The following is an 18,052-nucleotide window of genomic DNA, read 5'->3' as shown; positions in this document are numbered from 1 at the left end:
GCTGAATGGACTAAGACACTAGGATTCCGGTATCCAGGTTTTCTGTTGGACACGCACAGATATAAGAGCACCTGGGGCTTGTGGAGAGGCAGACAGAGGCTTTTTTAAGAATTTATTTTTACTTTTTTAAGACCTCTCAGGGATGAACGGACATAGGCTTCTCACACTCAGGTGTGGGCAATATTCTTCAGAGGACCTCCCTCAAAATGGGAAAGGCCTGGGGGCTCAGAGGAGAGAAGACAGAAGGCAGGGAGAAGGTGGAGGTGAGGGACGACAGTGCCTAGGGCTCAGTGGGTTGTTGGTGAGGATGGGTTTCCACTGGGGGCATCTATCTAGTGTCTTACCAGAGCTCACTGCGGGGATCTATCTAGTGTGTCTAAAAAGAGAGGACCTGTGGCAGGTTTGGCAACTGACATCATGCAGTAGCTTCTTCTATTCTCTTTTTTTGAACGGAGTCTCGCTCTTGTTGCCCAGGGTGGAGTGCAGTGGCACAATCTTGGCTCACTGCAACCTCTGCCTCCTGGGTTCAAGGGATTCTCCTGCCTCAGCCTCCTGAGTAGCTGGGATTACAGGTGTGCACCACTGCGCCCGTCTAATTTTTGTATTTTTCAAAGAGATGAGGTTTCACCATGTTGGCCAAGATCATCTCTAACTCCTGTCTTCAGGTGATCTGCCCAACTTGACCTCCCAAAAGTGCTGGCATTACAGGAATGAGCCACAGTGACTGGCCTATTATTCTCTTTTTATTTTTAATTTTCTCATATTCCTTTTCCTTATATTTTGTTTTCTTTGCTTTTTAAAAATCTTTTCTACTTGTCACTGACTTGAAACTCAAAACTTTCCTATTTAGTTTCTAATCACTCTCTTTTTTATTTTTTTTTTGAGAAGGGGTCTCACTGTGTTGCCCTGACTGGTCTCTAACCTCTGGCCTCAAGCCATCCTCCCATCTCAGCCTCCCCAATAGCTGGGATTACATATATGAGCCCTCATGCCTGAGTAAGTTCTTAATAAATGCTTTCTGAATGGATGGACGGAAGAATGAATGAATGGCTACATGAATGAAGGAATCAACTTCTTTCTCCTCAGTGGGCGTGTGTGGGCACATCAGGCTGATGCTCGCCTGTAAGCGAGCCCAACCCCTCCTCCCTGGCACTGGGAGCTACAGCTCTATGTGTCTCTCTTCAGGCTCTTCGAGCTCCTGGATCTTCTGGGGCAGCACCTTCTTCCAGAACTGGAACCTGTGGGCCTTCAGCGCCCGGCCCACGGCAGGCTGTAGGTTCAGCTGCAGGTATTGCTCCTCCTGGTCGAACAGCGGCCAGTGTGGCAGACCCTCGCCGTTGGGGTTCCTATAGACGTGCCGTCCCAGCAGGGCGATACGAGGGTCATTCTGAGCCCCTGGAGCCCAGACCTGAGCACCCTGAGTCCGGTCAGGCAAGGCAGCTAAGCAGGCCAGGTGGGCTTAGGGAGTGAGGGGGGCGTCTTCCAGAAACAGGAAACAAACTCCCTCCAGCTAGTGTCAGCTCCAGTGGGGGCGGGGCGGCCGGCTCTGTTGTGTCCCTCTCTCTGAGAGGGAGACCCTGCCGGTGGCACAGCACTGGTGCCCACCCTCCAGCTAGACCAGGGAGATGGAGCATGTCCACTGCCCCACGGCACCCCCACCCTGTCCGAGTGGGTCCCGGGGCTGGGGAAGGGGCTACCATGTGATTAAGGATGCGGGTGTGATCATGAGGTCACCCTAGACTAGGAGATTGCTGGATGGGCACAAGCCCCCCAACCCGGGGAGGTTGAGGCAGGGGTGTGACGTCTCACCCATTTCGAGCAAAGTTGGCCCAGTACTTCATCATTTTTCTGCTTAGCCGCTCCTCCTCCTCAGTGAATTTAACTGCAGAGAGGAAGGGGACCTGTGTCTTGGTCAGGATGTCCCACCTCAGCATCCCAGGTGGAGCTTGTCTATGGCCCCCCAGCCCTCGGTCCCAAGTCCTGCTTCTCTGCTTTTTCTCCCACCGCCCTCAGAAGCCAGCCATCCCCTTTTCCAAACTTTCCCCTTGGCCCAGGCTCTGGCTGACTCCATCCTTCCTGGCCCTGAAGGCCCCTTCTTCCTTCTGTCACTGGGAGTCATTGAAGAAACAAACATGTCCCTGAAACACCTGCTCTGCACCAGGAAGACACCCAAGGGTGGGGAGGGATGGAGGGAGCACAGGCCACAGTCTGAAGAGTCATGAATTCTAATCCTGGCACAGCCTCTGGAGCTGTAAAATCTTGGACACCTGATCTCATCCTGTCTCTGAGCCTCAGTTTCCTTATCTGGGCAGTGAGGACAATCAATCACCCCTCAGGGACCCAGCCAGGGATCCAGCCCACCTCCCGGGAAAGGAAGAAGACTCACCGTAGTTGCCCCAGAATAAAGTTCCGAAAACAAAAGGAAGCTCATCACCATGGTCTGCCTTCACGTGCGGCGGCCTGATGTTCTTGAGCCAGCTGGGCTGATGCTGGAACTCATAGAAGTACACAGGGGCCCGGGAACCTGTGGGGTGGACAGCCCGTGACACAGTGGCCCCTCCCCTGAAGCCTTCTTGCCTCACCCATGGTGATAAGATACCTAGGTCCAAAGCTGGCTGGAATCTGGACAGTGGGGTGTGGAGCCCCAGGCTGGGGCAGGAGCAGAGGAAGAGACGGGATAAATCATGGCCTTGGACTTCTTAGCTGTATCATCTTGGGCAACTCACTGAAGGTCCCTAACTTCAATTTCCTCATCTGTGAAATGGGGAAATGTCTGTCTCTTGGGCTAGCCATGAGGATTTACTGCAGTGAGGGACCTCAAGTGTCCCAGGTGCCCAAAAACAATGGGTGGGGACCCGGGACAGCAGCAGGTCTCACCTGGGACCCACAGCCCTGAGCTGTACCCCTGCCAGTCAGGCCTTAGGTCCAAATATACTCACGCTGAAAATGTGCTACTTGGAGTGCAGGGATCACGAACATGGAGTCTGCCATCATCTCCTGGAACTGGGCTTGGAGGCTCTGGGGCTTCCCATTGTCCCCAGTGTACTCCTCCATCAGCAGGTCACCAAATGTAGGAGGCAACATCTACCCCAGGTGGATCAGGAAGAGGCAGGTTAGGCTGGATGTCAAGGGCAAGGAGGAGGTGGCCTCGGGCTTAGGGAGACGGACCGTGAAATGGAACAGGAAGGGGGAGCAAAGGCATGACTCTGAGGTGACCCCACCCCCAAGCACACACACACTCGGGCCTTTGCTCATGGGGGTCACTACATAGGCAGGGTATCTGGGGGTTGAATTTCCTCTGCCTCAGGACAGGAGAGGAGCCCCTCTCCATTGGCGAGGGACCCCAGGAGCCTTACCATCAGCGTTAACATTTTCTGCAGAACAGCCTGGAAGTCCTCTCTGTCCATTTCCTTCTGGGTGTCATAGATACCTGTGACCTGGGTGGCCGGGAGAGAGTCTACAGTTGGGGATGGGATGTGTCTGGAACTACAAAGCCCTGAACACTCCCCACGACCAGATGGGCTCCCCAGGCACTTGAGGGCTTGGGTTGGGCCTCACTTTGGGGATGATCCAGCCGAATTCATCATTGTTGACACCAATGATGCTGGGGACAGCTTGAAAGTCGGCAGAGGCCAGCAGCTCCTGTGGATGCCTGGGCAGGAAGACCCCATCCACTACACCAGGGATCATCATGTTGAACGGCTGAGGGGAAATGCAAGGTCAGGGAAAAAGGCTGGGTCCCAGACATCTTCCGATGACCACTGAGTACCTTCCACTCCTTCCTGGTTCACCTCCAGATGCTCATATCCACCCCAGGAGATCAATGCCTGGCTCGGGCATGCACCAACCTTCAGTCCCCACCCAGGGCTACGATACCCAGGCATGCAGATGAGGTAATATGCCCAGGGAATATGAGGAGCATGCAGGCCTGAGAGCCCCATGCCTACTGCACCCCTTCCTCTACACCCACAACTGTTTAGACCGACCTTGTTAATTGCAAGAATCTCCTCTTTACTCTTGCCCCGCAGGCAGCCCACTAGGGCCTCAGAGTCAACTTGCTCACAAGCAGACAGGCTGGCCACTACCTGCAAAGGGAGCAGGCAGGAGCTGCCTCATCCTTCCAGGTAGAGGACAGGAGTTTGCCCAATGCCCTGGCCAAGAACAGGGGCACCCCAAATCTCACAGGGTATTCCATATGAATTCCTGCAGGTCTGACACTGTTCCAACTCAGAAGTCCCAGACAGAAGGACCATCCCATCTGCCTAGATGGTTCTCCTCATGATGGGGATCCCTAGGGTGACAACTTTGCACAGAGGCCACAGAACAAACTTGGCCTCTGCAATGGCAGAAGGATGTGCATTCTGACCCTGGAGCCCCCAGCAATTCCAAGGTAGGCAGCAGCTCCTGGTGCCTGCTCCTGAATGGCTCTTGTCATCCCTGGTTAACAGACAGAGGCTCTGAGGGGTATGAGAGGAGGTAGCAGGCCTAGGCCTCCGCAGCTGAGGGCACTCACCGTGGAGATAACATCTGCTGAGCTGGCAATGAGGCCAGGCAGCAGGGCCACGCCACTCTCCATGATGGCCCCATGGAAGAGTCCTTGGGACATGGGGGACACAACAAGCGACGACACACTCGTGCCACCCGCAGACTCGCCAAAAATGGTGACACGGTCAGGGTTGCCTCCAAAGTAGGCGATATTCTGCTGGACCCAGCGTAGTGCGGCCACTTGGTCCAGGTAGCCCCAGTTGCCGGTTGCATGCTTGTCTCCAGTGCTGAGAAGTAGCAGGGACAGGGATCACAGGGCTGTCCTGGCCCCGCTCAGCCCTCATTGCCCAGCCCAGACCTAGTCTCACCTGAAGAAGCCCAGGACACCCAGGCGGTACTGGATGGTGACCACCACCACATTCTCAAAGGCGGCCAGCATGGAACCATCATACATGGAAGCCATGCCACAAACAAGTCCACCACCGTGGATCCACACCATCACCTGGGGAAATCAAGGCAGCTACCATCATGCTCCCATCCAGCCTGAACCCCACCAGGGCCACTACCTAGACCAACCAGTGCTTTGCCTCTGTCTACCTCCCCATTGGAACTCCAGCACAAATAAATTATGTGGGCCACAGGCTAGGCATCGAAGATCTATCAGGAAGACTAGGCCTCCAAACCTTTGGGTTCTACCCCTTGTTTCAAAGCATGGTTTCCTTAGTCCGAGAAAACACTCCAAAGTGGAAAGAAAAGGGGTGATGGCTCCACATGAATATTAATCAAAAATATCATTAGCCTGAAGAAAACAGACCTCGTTTGAACAGAAAATGTTTTAAAAATTAGGTCCGCAGTCCCAGCTATTCAGGAGGCTGAAGTGAGAAGATCGCCCAGGAATTCGAGGTTACAAAGAGCTATGTTCATGGCACTGCATTGTAGCCTGGGCAACAGAGCAAGATGCCATCTCTAACAAAAAAAAACTTTTTGTGTGTGCCCATTCTCATAGTCCCAACAAATTATCCATGGCTGGGATTCTTGGTAACCTCAAGGTGCAGCCCTTGGGCACTTGAGTGAATGTCCTGGGTGTGAGTTGGCTGGGTGAGTCCTGGGTCCAGCCCAGAGCCACAGCCTTTGACCTCTGGGAGCAGCCAGAACTCTGTGACCTCATGCCCAGGGGCCAGCTGCCCAGCCTGGGTAAGGAGCATTTCCTGGACCTGACAGTGAGAAGTTTCTCAGCATGGTCCACTCTGTAGCAGGGCCTGAGCTAATATTGTCCTTTCCAGCTTCTTGCAGAACTGTCCTCCAACTCCCAGTGAACTGTGGCCTGACACTCACCGGTAGGTTAGAGCCTTCATGGCTATAGGCCGGCGTGTAGATGCTGAGGTACAGGCAGTCCTCAGACATGGAGACGGAAGGGATGGTTACATTGACTTGGCTCTGAACCTCTAAATCCATTATGGTGAGGTCCTGAAGACACCTGGTAACCAGAGCAAACAATCAGTCCAGTGGTTGCATCATGGCCGAAACCAGACCCTGGGTTCAGATGTGCCCCCAACCACCCTCAGCCCCTTCTCACAATATCCTGCTCACACATGATCCCTCTCAAAAATCCCTTCCCACCAAGTTACAGGCCACAGGCTCTGGGGAAGCTGGGATGGAGCTTGGACTTCCAGGGGGGTCTTGAGGTCAGTGAGGACCTTGGGTATCACTCCTCCCGACACCGGAAGCCTTAACTCTTAGGGGTTTCTATGAGAACCATTGCTGCATGTGTTGACATTCACCACTATATCGCTGTACCCCCTCAGGGCTGGCACAGGGGAGTAGCCCACATATGTGTGCTACATGAGTGAATGGATGTTAATTTCTCATGAGAAGGGCAGTGGGATGTCCCTCATCCCAAGTCTAAACTCTCAAAAACTCATCATTCCCACATGGCCTCCAGTTGGAAAAATATACACGTCTCTTGGCCAATGGCTCCTGGCCCTGTTGGTGGACACAGTGACCGTGGAGAGTGCAGGTCCCCAGGAAGCTACCACTACTGTTCTCTTCAGCTATTTGCAACATCTGCCACTAGAGTTAGGGGCTCCTACAAGGTTCATAGAGCTACATCGAACCTTTCCCAGAGACACCTGCCCCTGGTGGCAGAGAAAGCTTGGCATAACCAGAATCTGGGGAGATCTGTGTCTCTGCCCCTCCCTTCAGCACCTGGAGCCAATGCCTCCCGAATGCCAAGCCTTGAGCCAGGAGTCTGAGAAGTTATTCACCCTCCCCAGCCTCAGCATGCTCATTGGAAAAATGCACGTGGGGATCCACGAAACTCAGAAGGAAAACTGGCTGTGGGGGTTTAGGTGACATGACAATTGCAGCCTAGCTGAGCTCAGAGCATCCCCACCCCTGTCCCAGGGCCTGGAGTTCCCTGGACCCCTGGGAGAGCTTACGCATCCGGATGGGTAGTTCCATCCCTCACACCACTCCAAGATTCAGGGGGCTCAGGGGGTGCAAATCGCAGCGGACCGAGAGGTGGCTTGGCAAAGGGAATTCCCAGGAAGGTATGGACCCCGGTTTCGGTGCCCCTGACATGGACAAGACTCCCCAGCACCTGGCCCGTGTGTGTGGTCCGGATGGGACTGGCAGAGTCCTGGCCTGTGGGCAGAGAGACAGACATCACAGTTGGGTCTGTCCTACCAGACAGTCCAATTGGTTGCCCTACCAGACTGTTGGTATTGCTGCCTCCTTGCCATCCTCAGCTTAGCTCAAGGGATCCTGATCTATAAAGACAGGCTTTACGAACTTCCTGCCTGTGACACTCCCTTCTCGCTCTGCCTTCCTGGGCCTGTCTCCATCCCACCAGGCTGAGGCTTCTTGGGGCCCGACATCATCATTCAGCCCTAGGACCTTCAAACAAGGGGTCACATGACCTTGTTGGGACTAGAGTGTCCCTTCAACTGTGTGCCAGGTCATGTGACAGTAGGATGATGGTGGGAATTGGGCAGGCAAGGTTCTTGTCCTCAGGGATGTCATGTCCAAGGTGGCAAGAAATGACATAAATAAAGCATCCTCCAAACCATGAGTGATGTTGGTGAAAAGAGCTACAAGAGAGAAGTATGGCTGTGACTGGGACATAAAAAGCACCGCAGCGGCCTGGGGACCATAGTGGGACTCTGTCTCTGCAAAAAAAATCAAGAAAATAAATTATCGGGGAGTGTTGGTGCATGCCTGTAGCCCCAGCTACTTGGCCAGCTAAGGTGGGAGGACTGCTTGAGCCTGGGAGGTTGAGGCTACATGAGCCATGATGGGGTCACTGCACTCCAGCCTGGGTGACAGAGTGAGAACCTGTCTCAAAAAAACAAAAACAAAAACAAAAAAGCATAGTCTCTGGGTGTGGTGGTGTGGGCCTGTATTGGCATGGTGGTGTGGGCCTATATTCCCAGCTACTCAGCTACTCAGGAGGCTAAGGCAGAAGGGGTTCCATGCTGCATGAGCTATGATCTGGCCCTTGTACTCTAGCCTAGGCAACAAAGCAAAACACAGTCTCCAACAATAAAAGCATAGCATGACTGCTGTAGGGATCAAGGAGGGAGAAAGTGACTGAAAATCACCTAACAGAGAAACTCAGTCCTCTTAATAGATAAAGAATTTCTACAAAGAATATGCCAGCTACACAAAAGGAAAAGCAGCATAAGAATATGTTCAGAATAAGCAATAAAAATCAGTGTCTCTCAAATAAACAAAGAGATCTTTACCTCATTCACAGTAAGAGTAATGCACATTGAATTCTCACTGTGATGTCAACTACTCATTTTGTCGTATCACAAAAAGCAAGGCAACCAGATATTACATATTTTCTTTCAGAAGTACACAGCACCACATGTGAAGTAGTCCTCCAAAAAACAAAACAAAATAAAACCTAAAACCCAAATCTGATTATGTCTCTAGAATATAAATACAAGTTTACAGGGTTGACAGGGGACAGAAGAACAGTTAGAGACTCCACTGGGATGCAATCAGCAAAACCTAAATGGTGGGATCTTCTCCAGAACAAATAAAGTGGTTTCTTCAACATGCAACAAAATTTAGAAAGAACATAAAAGAGAGGCAGAAGGTAAATTTGGAGACTGAAAGAGATTCAAGAAACACATAAAAATGACATATGATAATAAGTGTTGGTAAGGAGGTGGAAAACTTGGAACTTTCATACATTGCTGGTGGGAAGGTAAAATGGTGCAGCTGCTTTGGAAAACAGTCTGGCAGTTTTTCAAGGGATTAAACATAGAGCTGCCATATGACTCAGCAATTCCACTCCTAAGTATAAATCCAAGAGAATTGGTGGGACATGGAGGCTCATGCCTGTAATTCAAGCACTTTGGTAGATCAAGGTGGGCAGATCACCTGAGGTTAGGAGTTCGAAACGAGCCTGGCTGATATGGTGAAACCCTATCTCTACTGAAAATACAAAAATTAGCCATGTGTGGTGGCGTGTGCCTGTAATTCCAGCTACTTGGGAGGGTGAGGCTTGAGGATCCCTTGAACCTGGGGGGCAGACATTGCAGTGAGCTTGGGCGACAGAGTGAGACTCCGTCTCAAAAAAAAAAAGAAAAAAAGAAATGCCTACCAATTTGCAAAGTAGGAACCTTATTTGAATCCTGATTTAAAAAAAAAAACAAACTTGTATTAATACAAGTATCATTTATAAACATTAAAAGAATATTCGATTATATATTTCATTAAATTGAGAACAATATGTTATGGAAATACACACATACATTTATGTTCCTTTTGTTTTAGTAGGATATGATGAAAAATGTACAGATATGATGTCTGGGATTTGCTTCAAATAATGGTGCAAGGGGGAGGTGGCCATCCAGAAAACACCCGGTTATATTCAACCTGAGAAAGCTGATTTAAAACAAAAAAACAAGATCTTCATCATTGCTGAAGGTGGACAATGGGTACGTTGGATTTGGTACATTACTCTTTCTACCTCAGACTTGGCTCATCCCTTGGTGCTGTGCAGCCCTCTAGCAGCCTTGACCCTCTCTGTGTCTCAGGAAGGTTCACCTGCTGTAGTTATTCCCACCAGCTCCCACCTGCCTGGCACCTTCCCTTTTGGAATCTCAGGTTCTGTTTCTGTAGGGTTTGGGAAATCTGAGCCCAGTTCCATAATAAAAAATCCAAACACAGGCCAGGCGCAGTGGCTGATGTCTGTAATCCCAGCACTTTGGGAGGCTGAGGTGGGTGGATCACTTGAGATTAGGAGTTCAAGACCAGCCTGGCCAACATGGTGAAACCCCATCTCTACCAAAAGATACAAAAATTTGCTGGGTGTGGTGCCGTGTGCCTGTAGACCCAGCTATTTGGGAGGCTGAGGCATGAGAATCACTTGAACCCACCAAGCAGAGGTTGCAGTAATTCGAGATGGCACCACTGCACTCAAGCCTGAGCAACAGAGTCAGACCCTGTCTCAAGAAAAAAAAAAAAAAAGTCAAAAAACAAAACAGCCTTAGGGAGCCAGTGCCACCCTACACCTGTCAGTTCAACATGGATCAACATGTTTGATGCCACCTGGTGTGGGTGAGGCCGGGGTCAGTAGACATTTACAGGCACCAGAGAAGACATTTTTACAATGTCTCCAAGTCAAAAGGCCCACTCCTCTCCCCAGTAACACGCTCCTGCACACAATTCCTTGCTGGAGGGGATGTCTATCCAGGTAATTCCCTGTGGCCACTGGCCACTGATGCCTGATGTTTGTTACAGCAAAGGATGTCACCTGCTGAAATGTCCCTGGTTAGAGACCTGTTACATCAACTCACGTAATAAAGAGATTCATTACCTGCTTCATCCTTGAGAGAAGCCCTTCCATTAATCAGTAGGAAGAAGCTCTACCATGTAGGCGTGTGTGGAGGCCACCCTATGTGTTAGAAAGTGGAAAAGCCTGGCCCCAGAAAGTAGGTGATTTTATGACCGTTTAGATGAAAATCAAGGACAAGTACACACATCTATTCTTGTGTAAATTGCTGGGCACTGTGTGTACTGCAGTGTAAGCAGGCAGTTTCCAGTGCATGCCATGGAAACTTTGAAAATCCCTGAGGAGAAGCCAGGACTGGTTGGGTAAAAAGAGTACGGCACACATCACCTGTACCCTCCTATGGCTTTTCAATTATTTTTTCCTGAATGTGGGTCCAACCCAAACGTGTGTGTGTGTGTGTGTGTGTGTGTGTGTGTGTGTGTGTGTGTATGTCTGTATATATTGCCAGACAAGGTCTCCATCTGTTGCCCAGACTGGAGTGCAGTGGTGCAATTACAGCTCACTGCAGCCTCAGCCTCCTAGGCTTGAGATCCTCCCATCTCAGCCTCCTGAGTAGCTGGGAGTACACATGTGTGCCACCATGTCTCTTTTTTTTTTTTTTTTTTTTGATAGAGACAAGTCTTGTTGCCCAAGCTGGTCTCTAACTCCTAGCCTTAAGTGATCCTCCCATCTCCATCTCTCAAAGTGCTGGGATAACAGGTGTGAACCACTGTGCCTGGCCCAAAATATTTTAAAAGGTAGCCATCTGTGAGGCTGGGCAAATCTTCATGCCTGGGCTCCTGGTGAACTCTAGAATGTGGTCAAGGACAGGAACTGAGAGGGAGCCCTGCAGGAGTGCACCATGGGGTGGGGGGAGTATGGACTCCACCTGGGCAGATTAAATTGGGAGAAGTTCAGGAGAGACAGTCAGATCATACACTTAGGAGCATTTCGGGTGACAGGACCAAAGGCCGAAACACTCCCGGAGCTTCTGATAAGGGCCTGGAGAACCCTGGCAGGCACACAGAGCCATCACCTTTGCCCTGGAAGCCAAGTTGTGTACTTGCCCAGGATGAGGTCAATGGCATGAGGGACACCACAAGCTCTTTGGCTGTTTTTTTTTTTTTTAAAGACAGATTTTTGCTTTATCACCCAGGCTGGCAGAGTGCAGTAGTGCCAAGAAGGCTCACTGCAGCCTCAACCTCCTCTGCTAAAGTGATCCTCCCACCTCAACTTCCCAAGTAGCTGGGACTACAGGTCACAGGCCACCACGGCCCACTAATTTCTTTTAATTTTTTGTACACTCTGAGTCTCACTGTGTTGCCCAGGCTGGCCTCCAACTCCGGGGCTCAAGCGATTCTCCCCCTCGGTCTTCCAAGGGGTTAGGATTACAGGCATTAATCGCACCCAGCCACTTCGGCCTCTTGGTCTGCTTTATGATCTGGCACCCGGGGGCTTCTGTTCCCCAAGGACCACTAACCTTGTCTGAGGCCCCTTTGGAGGGGTCAGGGCGCCCCCCTGGCTAAGGACGCAACACACTCAGAGCCAGATGCTTTGAGAAGCTGTTATTGTTTTTTTGTGTTTTGTGTTTTGTTTTTGTTTTTGTTTTTTGGGACGGAGTCTTGCTCTGTCGCCCAGGCTAGAGCGCAGTGGCCGGATCTCAGCTCACTGCAAGCTCCGCCTCCTGGGTTTACTCCATTCTGCCTCAGCCTCCCGAGTAGCTGGGACTACAGGTGCCCGCCACCTCGCCCGGCTAGTGTTTTTTTTTGTATTTTTTTTAGTAGAGACGGGGTTTCACTGTGTTAGCCAGGATGGTCTCGATCTCCTGACCTCGTGATCCGCCCGTCTCGGCCTCCCAAAGTGCTGGGATTACAGGCTTGAGCCACCGCGCCCGGCTGAGAAGCTGTTATTGTTATGATCTGCGGGCAGCACCGGCCACAACCACAATCATAAGAGGGAAATGGACTGAATCCCCGCACCCCCAATCCCTCACCCACTCCGACCCAGGGCTGCCGACCCGGCCTGGCATGTGCCGGCGCTCCTGGGGCCCCTGTAGTCCGCTGGCTCCTCACCGTGGTGTCCCGCAGCCCGAACCTTTCTGGGCTTCTAAGAGCTCACCTTGGGTGGCTGGGAGGCGTCGCGTGGGGATCACGAGTTCCACGCTCTCATCTCCACCAGCTCCTACCTCCCAGGCGCCTTCCCTCCCGCACTGTCAGGTTCTGCCTCCGCAGCATTTGGCAGATCTGACTCCGGTCCCTGTCGCCCCTCCGCGGGAGCCTCACCCTGGCCCTGGACGAGAAGCAACAGGAGCCCACAGGCCACCGCACTCAGCCGCGCGCCAAGTCGGTGCAGTCGCATGGTCGGCTCGCTGGTCTCGGTTCGCTGCCGGTAGACACGCTGTTGTTCACCCAGAGACTGCCCCGGGTTTGGCCTCCCCCAGCCTCGGAGTTTGGACTGAGCAAAGAGTGCGCGGGGTGCGCTGGTTTGGGCCAGGAAAAGGTGGGTCTGGCAGGAGAGCAGGACTGAGCAGTCATAGGTGGGTGGGGATCTAGTGGCAGGAAGGCCCGGGCACGGCCACTTCCCTTCTGCCCGGGCCCCTTTGCATTCTCGGAACGGGCTGCGCGGTTCTGTAGCCCCTCCACGATCCGGGGAATCCTCTCCTCAAACCTGTCCTTGTCCACAGGCCCGATGAGCTTGCTGGAGGATCGATAGGAGGGAGCAATAAACTAGAATTGGAGAACCCAGGAGGGCTTCTCTGAGGAGGTGCACGTTCAGGATCCCCACAGATGGAGAAATGGGAAGGAACTTGATCGGGGTGAAGGAACCGCTTGAGCAAAGGCAGGGAGGCCTGAAGGCACCCTTCATTCTGGAAACTCCTCCTTGCTTTCGGGAGTCAGTCTCTTGGGTCCCCCATCATGGTCCCTCATCCCCTTACAGTCCAGGGTCTGAGGGTCTCCGTGGTCCCCTCCCTACTCAGTCACGCCCTTCTTTCGAAATGTACACGTGACCGCGGCACTTCTTAAGGAGCGCCCCCCTTTGCCTCTGTGGCTTTCAGTTTCCTCACCTCCCGCGGAGACCACGGCCATGGTCATTTATCCACTTGACAAACATTTCACGAGCGCCTGCCGGTCCGAGCGATGAGGACACCGCACTCCCGGGCCTATGGTGCAGCAGGGGACGCAGGCGGGTCACCGGGAGGTCCCAAGACATAAGGAGCCCTGCCAGGCCAGAGGCGACCAACCGTCGTGGATACGGGAGCTCTCGGCCAGCCCGACTTCCCGGAGGAGGCGGTGTGGGGACCACCTCCGACCGCCTTTTGTGCCCCCTGAGACCTGGCTCTGGCCTCTACGTTTCAGCCCGCTACGGGCTCGCATGACCCAGCGCCACCGGGGTCCCTTCTCAGCGCCTTTGCTCCAGCGACCATCACGTTCCCGGGTCCGCGCAGCCAACATCGTGGTCACCGCTTCTCTTACACCTCAGGCGGAGAACCCCCAACGCGGCATGTCCCTCGTGCGACCCCGTCGCCACGCCACGCCCCCTTCCCGTTCTCCGGAAGTGCGCGGGCAGGAGCGGAAGCGCACGCCTGCTAGGGTTGGCGGCGGTGATTCCGCGATGGTAGGCGGCGGCGGGGTCGGCGGGGTCGGCGGCGGCGGCCTCCTGGAGAATGCCAACCCCCTCATCTACCAGCGCTCTGGGGAGCGGCCTGTGACGGCGGGCGAGGAGGACGAGCAGGTTCCCGACAGCATCGATGCACGCGAGATCTTCGATATCCGCCGCTGCTGGGCGCGGGAGGGTTCCGAGGGCTTGCGGTCGGGGGAGCAGTGATGTCCAGCGGCTGGTGGAGCCGCATCCCAGCCGGGCGTTCCTGGCAGAGAGTTCTGAGCGGGCAAGGGCGCAGAGTCCCTTTTCCTTCACTTCCCACATCTGATTCGCTCCATCAATGACCCGGAGCATCCACTGACGCTAGAGGAGTTGAATGTAGTAGAGCAGGTGCGGGTTCAGGTGAGTCACTTCTGAGGGGAGCGAATTGCTCCAGAGAGTCAGAAAGGTTTCTGTGCACCAGGAGCTGGCGTGCTCTCCGCTCACGGACACCGAAGGGTATCTTTGGGAAGGGAGATTGTTGTGCATATTTTATGGGTGTTGAAGCCGAGGCCCATGGAAGTTGGATGATTTGCCCAAAGCAACAAACTAAGAAGAGGGGCCTTGGGCTGAGAGTGGTTGACTCTTGACATGTTCCCTCCACAACCAGGTTAGCGACCCCGAGAGTACAGTGGCTGTGGCCTTCACACCAACCATTCCGCACTGCAGCATGGCCACCCTTATTGGCCTGTCCATCAAGGTCAAGCTTCTGCGCTCTCTTCCTCAGCGTTTCAAGGTCAGTTGGAGCTGAGCCTCGGGAGTGGGACCAGGCATTGAGGGTCTACTGCTGAGGATGGGGACTGGGAGAGCATGAACATGGAGAGGACATCAGAGTGGAGCCTGGAAGGATCCCAATTATCAGAGAGGAAACTGGGAGGAAGCTTTTCAAGTCGATGTGACAAGGATAAAGATCTGAGCTGGAAAGTGGAGAAAAGTATTGAAGAGTGTGGCAGGAAGGGCAGCAGGGAGCTGCACATGGGTTTGGACCAGGGATGGGGCACAGGCAGGCCTTTAAATCAGCAGTAGTGGGCAAGTTCTTTGGATAGAATTGGAATAGCTAGGGCCGGGCGCGGTGGCTCACCCCTGTAATCCCAGCACTTTGGGAGGCTGAGGTGGGTGGATCACCTGAGGTTAGGAGTTGGAGACCAGCCTGGCCAACATGGTGAAACCTCATCTCTACTAAAAATACAAAACTTAGCGGGGCGTGGTGGCGTGCGCCTGTGGTCCCAGCTACACGGGAGACTGAGGCGGGAGAATCAAGTTGAACCTGGGAGACAGAGGTTGCAGTGAGCTGAGATCGCGCTACTGCACTCCAGCCTGGGAAAGACTCAGTCTTGGAAAAAAAAAAGAATTGGAATACCTGTGGATGGGTTTGGGGTGTAATGGAAGGGCCAGAGTCCAAAGGTATGTTTAGGAGGAAGGATCAGCTGGAGATGGTGCCTGAGGGTTTGGGGGCAGCAGGGAAAAGCGTGGGTCAGTGGGTGGGTGTTCAGGCCCTGGTTATCTCCCTCCCAGATGGACGTGCACATTACTCCGGGGACCCATGCCTCAGAGCATGCAGGTAAGGGTGGACTGGTGGTGAGGGTATTGGCTCAGGCACCCTAAGCAGTCTGAGGCTTCCCCTTTGCCCAGGAGTCTGTCGGCAAGACAGGGGATGGGTAACTGCGTGAGTGAAATTGCCAGAGACTCCTCAATGTAGGTTATAGCCTAGACCAAAGCTGGCCTGATGAGAATCTCCTGTGCTTACCATGTCCTCTTCTCCCAAATCCCTCTCACCAAATATACAGGACCAGAGTGTGTCAGACTTCAGCAGCGTGGGAGGCAGCCAGGGGGAGGGATCCTAAGAAGACAGGCTAGGTGGGCTCAGGTGGTTGAAGTAGCCTAATCAAGGTGTGGGGTCCTGGGGAGAAGGTGACAGGAGGGCTGTGTTGCTGTGGGGGACATATCCTATACAGAGGTTCAGAGGTAGGGCTGGCTAGCACTCTGGCCAGAGCTTAGCTTTGACTCTGCCTTCCCCACACTCTCCTTCCCACCTAGTGAACAAGCAGCTTGCAGATAAGGAGCGGGTGGCAGCTGCCTTGGAGAACACCCATCTCCTGGAGGTTGTGAATCAGTGCCTGTCAGCCCGCCCCTGAGCCTGGCCTTTGGCCCCTCAACCTGCATACTGGTGTCCTGGTCCCAGCTCCTGCCAGGGCTCTTACCCTTGTTTTCTTGAATCACTCACAATGAGAAACTAACATTTTGGTTTTTGTAATAAAGTTAATTTATATTCAGTTCCCAGCATGCTTTGGTGTCTTTCATCTTGGTGGAGTCATTTGGAGTTTGAGGGAGGATGGTGGTGGTAAGTGCCTCTGAAGGGTGGTGTACTTGCAACTTTAAGTAAAACAAAATCAAAATGGAAAGAGTAGTGTACGAATGTGCCTGTATGCCCACCACCACCACTAGAGTCAGTAGTTATTGACATATTACACACTGGCCTTATTTATGTGTGCATATATAAACATCAGTGTATTTGCGAGTAAGCTGCAGAGACTTGACTCTTCACTTTGAAGTACTACAGCTCCGTCTAGATGAGTAAGCCTGTATAGCCACAATACTTTCATCTGATCAGAAAATGAACAGTTCCTCAACACCATCTAATACCCAGGCATATCTGGATTTCCCTAATATGTCATTCATAGTTGTTTTTGTTTTGTTTTTGAAACAGGGTCTTACCCTGTTGCCCAGGCCCAGGTGCAGTGGCAAGATTGTAACTCACTGCAGCCTCCATCTCCTGGGTTCAAGCAATCCTCCAGCCTTGGCCTCCCAAGTAGCTTGGATTAATACAGTGGCACAATTATACCTTTCTGCAGCCTTGACCTCCTGGGCTCAAGTGATCCTCCCACCTCAGCCTCCCGAATAGCTGGAACTGTAGGCATGCACCACTGTGCCTGGCTAATTTTTAATTTTCTTGTAGAGACAGGGTCTCCCTAGGTTGCCCAGGCCGGTCTCTAGCTCCTGGGCTTAAGTGATCCTCCTGCCTCATCCTCCCAAAATATTGGGATTACAGGTATGAGCCATCCCAACCAGTCCAATTTTAAAATTTTATTTTTTTTATTTTTTGGTAGAGATGAAGCCTTGCTGTGTTGCCCAGCCTGGTCTCAAATTCTTGTCCTCAAGCAATTCTCTCACCTGGTCTGCCAAAGCACTGGGATTACAGGCTTGAGCATCACACCTAGCTGTTTTTCAGTTTTTTTAATTCAAAAAAACATTTTATTAAGAGGTAGTGTATTGCTCTGCCACCCGGGCTGGAGTGCAGTGATGCGATCAGAGCTCACTGTAGCCTCAACCTCCTAAGCCCAAGTGATCCTCCTGCCTCAGTCTCCCGAGTAGCTGGGACTACAGGCATGTGCTACCATGCCAAGCTAGTTTTTTAATTTTTTGTAGAGACTGGGTCTGCCTATGTTGCCTAAGCTGGTCCCAAACTCCCAGGCTCAAGCCTCACAAAGTGCTGGGATTACAGGTGTGAACCAATACACCTGGCCCTTTGTCTTCACAGTGATTTTTTGGAAAAGTTCAGAGAAGTCCCAGTCCTGCAGTCTGATTTGTTCCTGATTTGTGTTGTCTGTAACTGGAAGTTGGTCTAAAGGCCTCAATGAGTCCAGGTTTGAGCTTTTTGATGAAAACCCTGCCCAGGAGTGGCATATATATTTTATAAATCCACTAGTTGTTGTGTGATGCCAGCTTTTCCTGCTGTTAGTGATGCGCCGTCTGGTCCCTGGTAAGGGCAGTGACATCAGACTTCTCTGTTGAAGGGAACCTGAGACACCCTCTTGATCAGCTCTCCCAAAGGCGTGTGTCACCCGCAGTGTTGAGTAAGAGGGAAGCTCAGCACCATGAAGTGATAGGCTCAGGTCTAAGGCCTCTGTCTCCCCTTGGCCCTGTGCCCAGATTGCATTTGGTCACCTGGACAGACTGTAGGGCTTAGACCTTGGCTTAGCCGGTTAGGATCGCTTTCCCAGGGGGAACATCCTTCCTGCCTTAGTCTCATTCTCTGAGGATAAATGGCAATATTAAGAAGCAGTGCCCAACCCCACTCCATCCCTACTGAGGCTCAGATGTGATTGTGGGCAGAGAAGCCTCAGTAGGGATCTGGCCATTTTG

General features: G+C 52.5%; 1 protein-coding gene and 1 pseudogene across 3 annotated transcripts; one reads left to right on the top strand and one right to left on the bottom strand.

Annotated features, from left to right (window-relative positions):
* Positions 1–881: 881 nt before the first annotated feature.
* Positions 882–12,986, bottom strand: LOC104655662 (annotated as a pseudogene). Its single transcript, XR_004055398.1, has 12 exons — positions 12,553–12,986; positions 6,924–7,128; positions 5,821–5,962; positions 4,854–4,987; positions 4,514–4,772; positions 3,987–4,085; positions 3,559–3,702; positions 3,357–3,437; positions 2,940–3,084; positions 2,387–2,524; positions 1,810–1,882; positions 882–1,346 (listed from the first exon to the last, which is right to left on the bottom strand). The product of XR_004055398.1 is annotated as a cocaine esterase-like (transcript).
* On the top strand, positions 12,657–16,189 carry CIAO2B (cytosolic iron-sulfur assembly component 2B). Of its 2 annotated transcripts, XM_010355151.2 has the most exons (5): positions 12,657–14,036; positions 14,193–14,272; positions 14,520–14,645; positions 15,425–15,470; positions 15,947–16,189. In XM_010355151.2, exons 1-5 carry the CDS (start codon positions 13,433–13,435, stop codon positions 16,042–16,044), a joined length of 954 nt encoding a protein of 317 aa, XP_010353453.2. In that variant the 5' UTR covers positions 12,657–13,432; the 3' UTR covers positions 16,045–16,189. The 2 variants fall into 2 exon arrangements, with proteins under 2 accessions (XP_010353453.2, XP_030780624.1); XM_030924764.1 differs by lacking the exon at positions 15,425–15,470.
* Positions 16,190–18,052: the final 1,863 nt, after the last annotated feature.

This window comes from Rhinopithecus roxellana, chromosome 20, assembly GCF_007565055.1.
Source record: "Rhinopithecus roxellana isolate Shanxi Qingling chromosome 20, ASM756505v1, whole genome shotgun sequence".
Classification (NCBI taxonomy): domain Eukaryota; kingdom Metazoa; phylum Chordata; class Mammalia; order Primates; family Cercopithecidae; genus Rhinopithecus; species Rhinopithecus roxellana.
The sequence above is the reverse complement of the archived record's forward strand: the minus strand, read 5'-3'. Positions and strand labels throughout refer to the sequence as shown.

Excerpts from the sequence above, each read along its gene's own strand:
- CIAO2B (XM_010355151.2), top strand. The coding sequence starts at position 13,433 with ATGGTGCAGCAGGGGACGCAGGCGGGTCACCGGGAGGTCCCAAGACAT. Across the intron at positions 14,646-15,424 it reads CTCTTCCTCAGCGTTTCAAG|ATGGACGTGCACATTACTCC; the intron begins GTCAGTTGGAGC and ends TCTCCCTCCCAG. Across the intron at positions 15,471-15,946 it reads CCATGCCTCAGAGCATGCAG|TGAACAAGCAGCTTGCAGAT; the intron begins GTAAGGGTGGAC and ends CTTCCCACCTAG.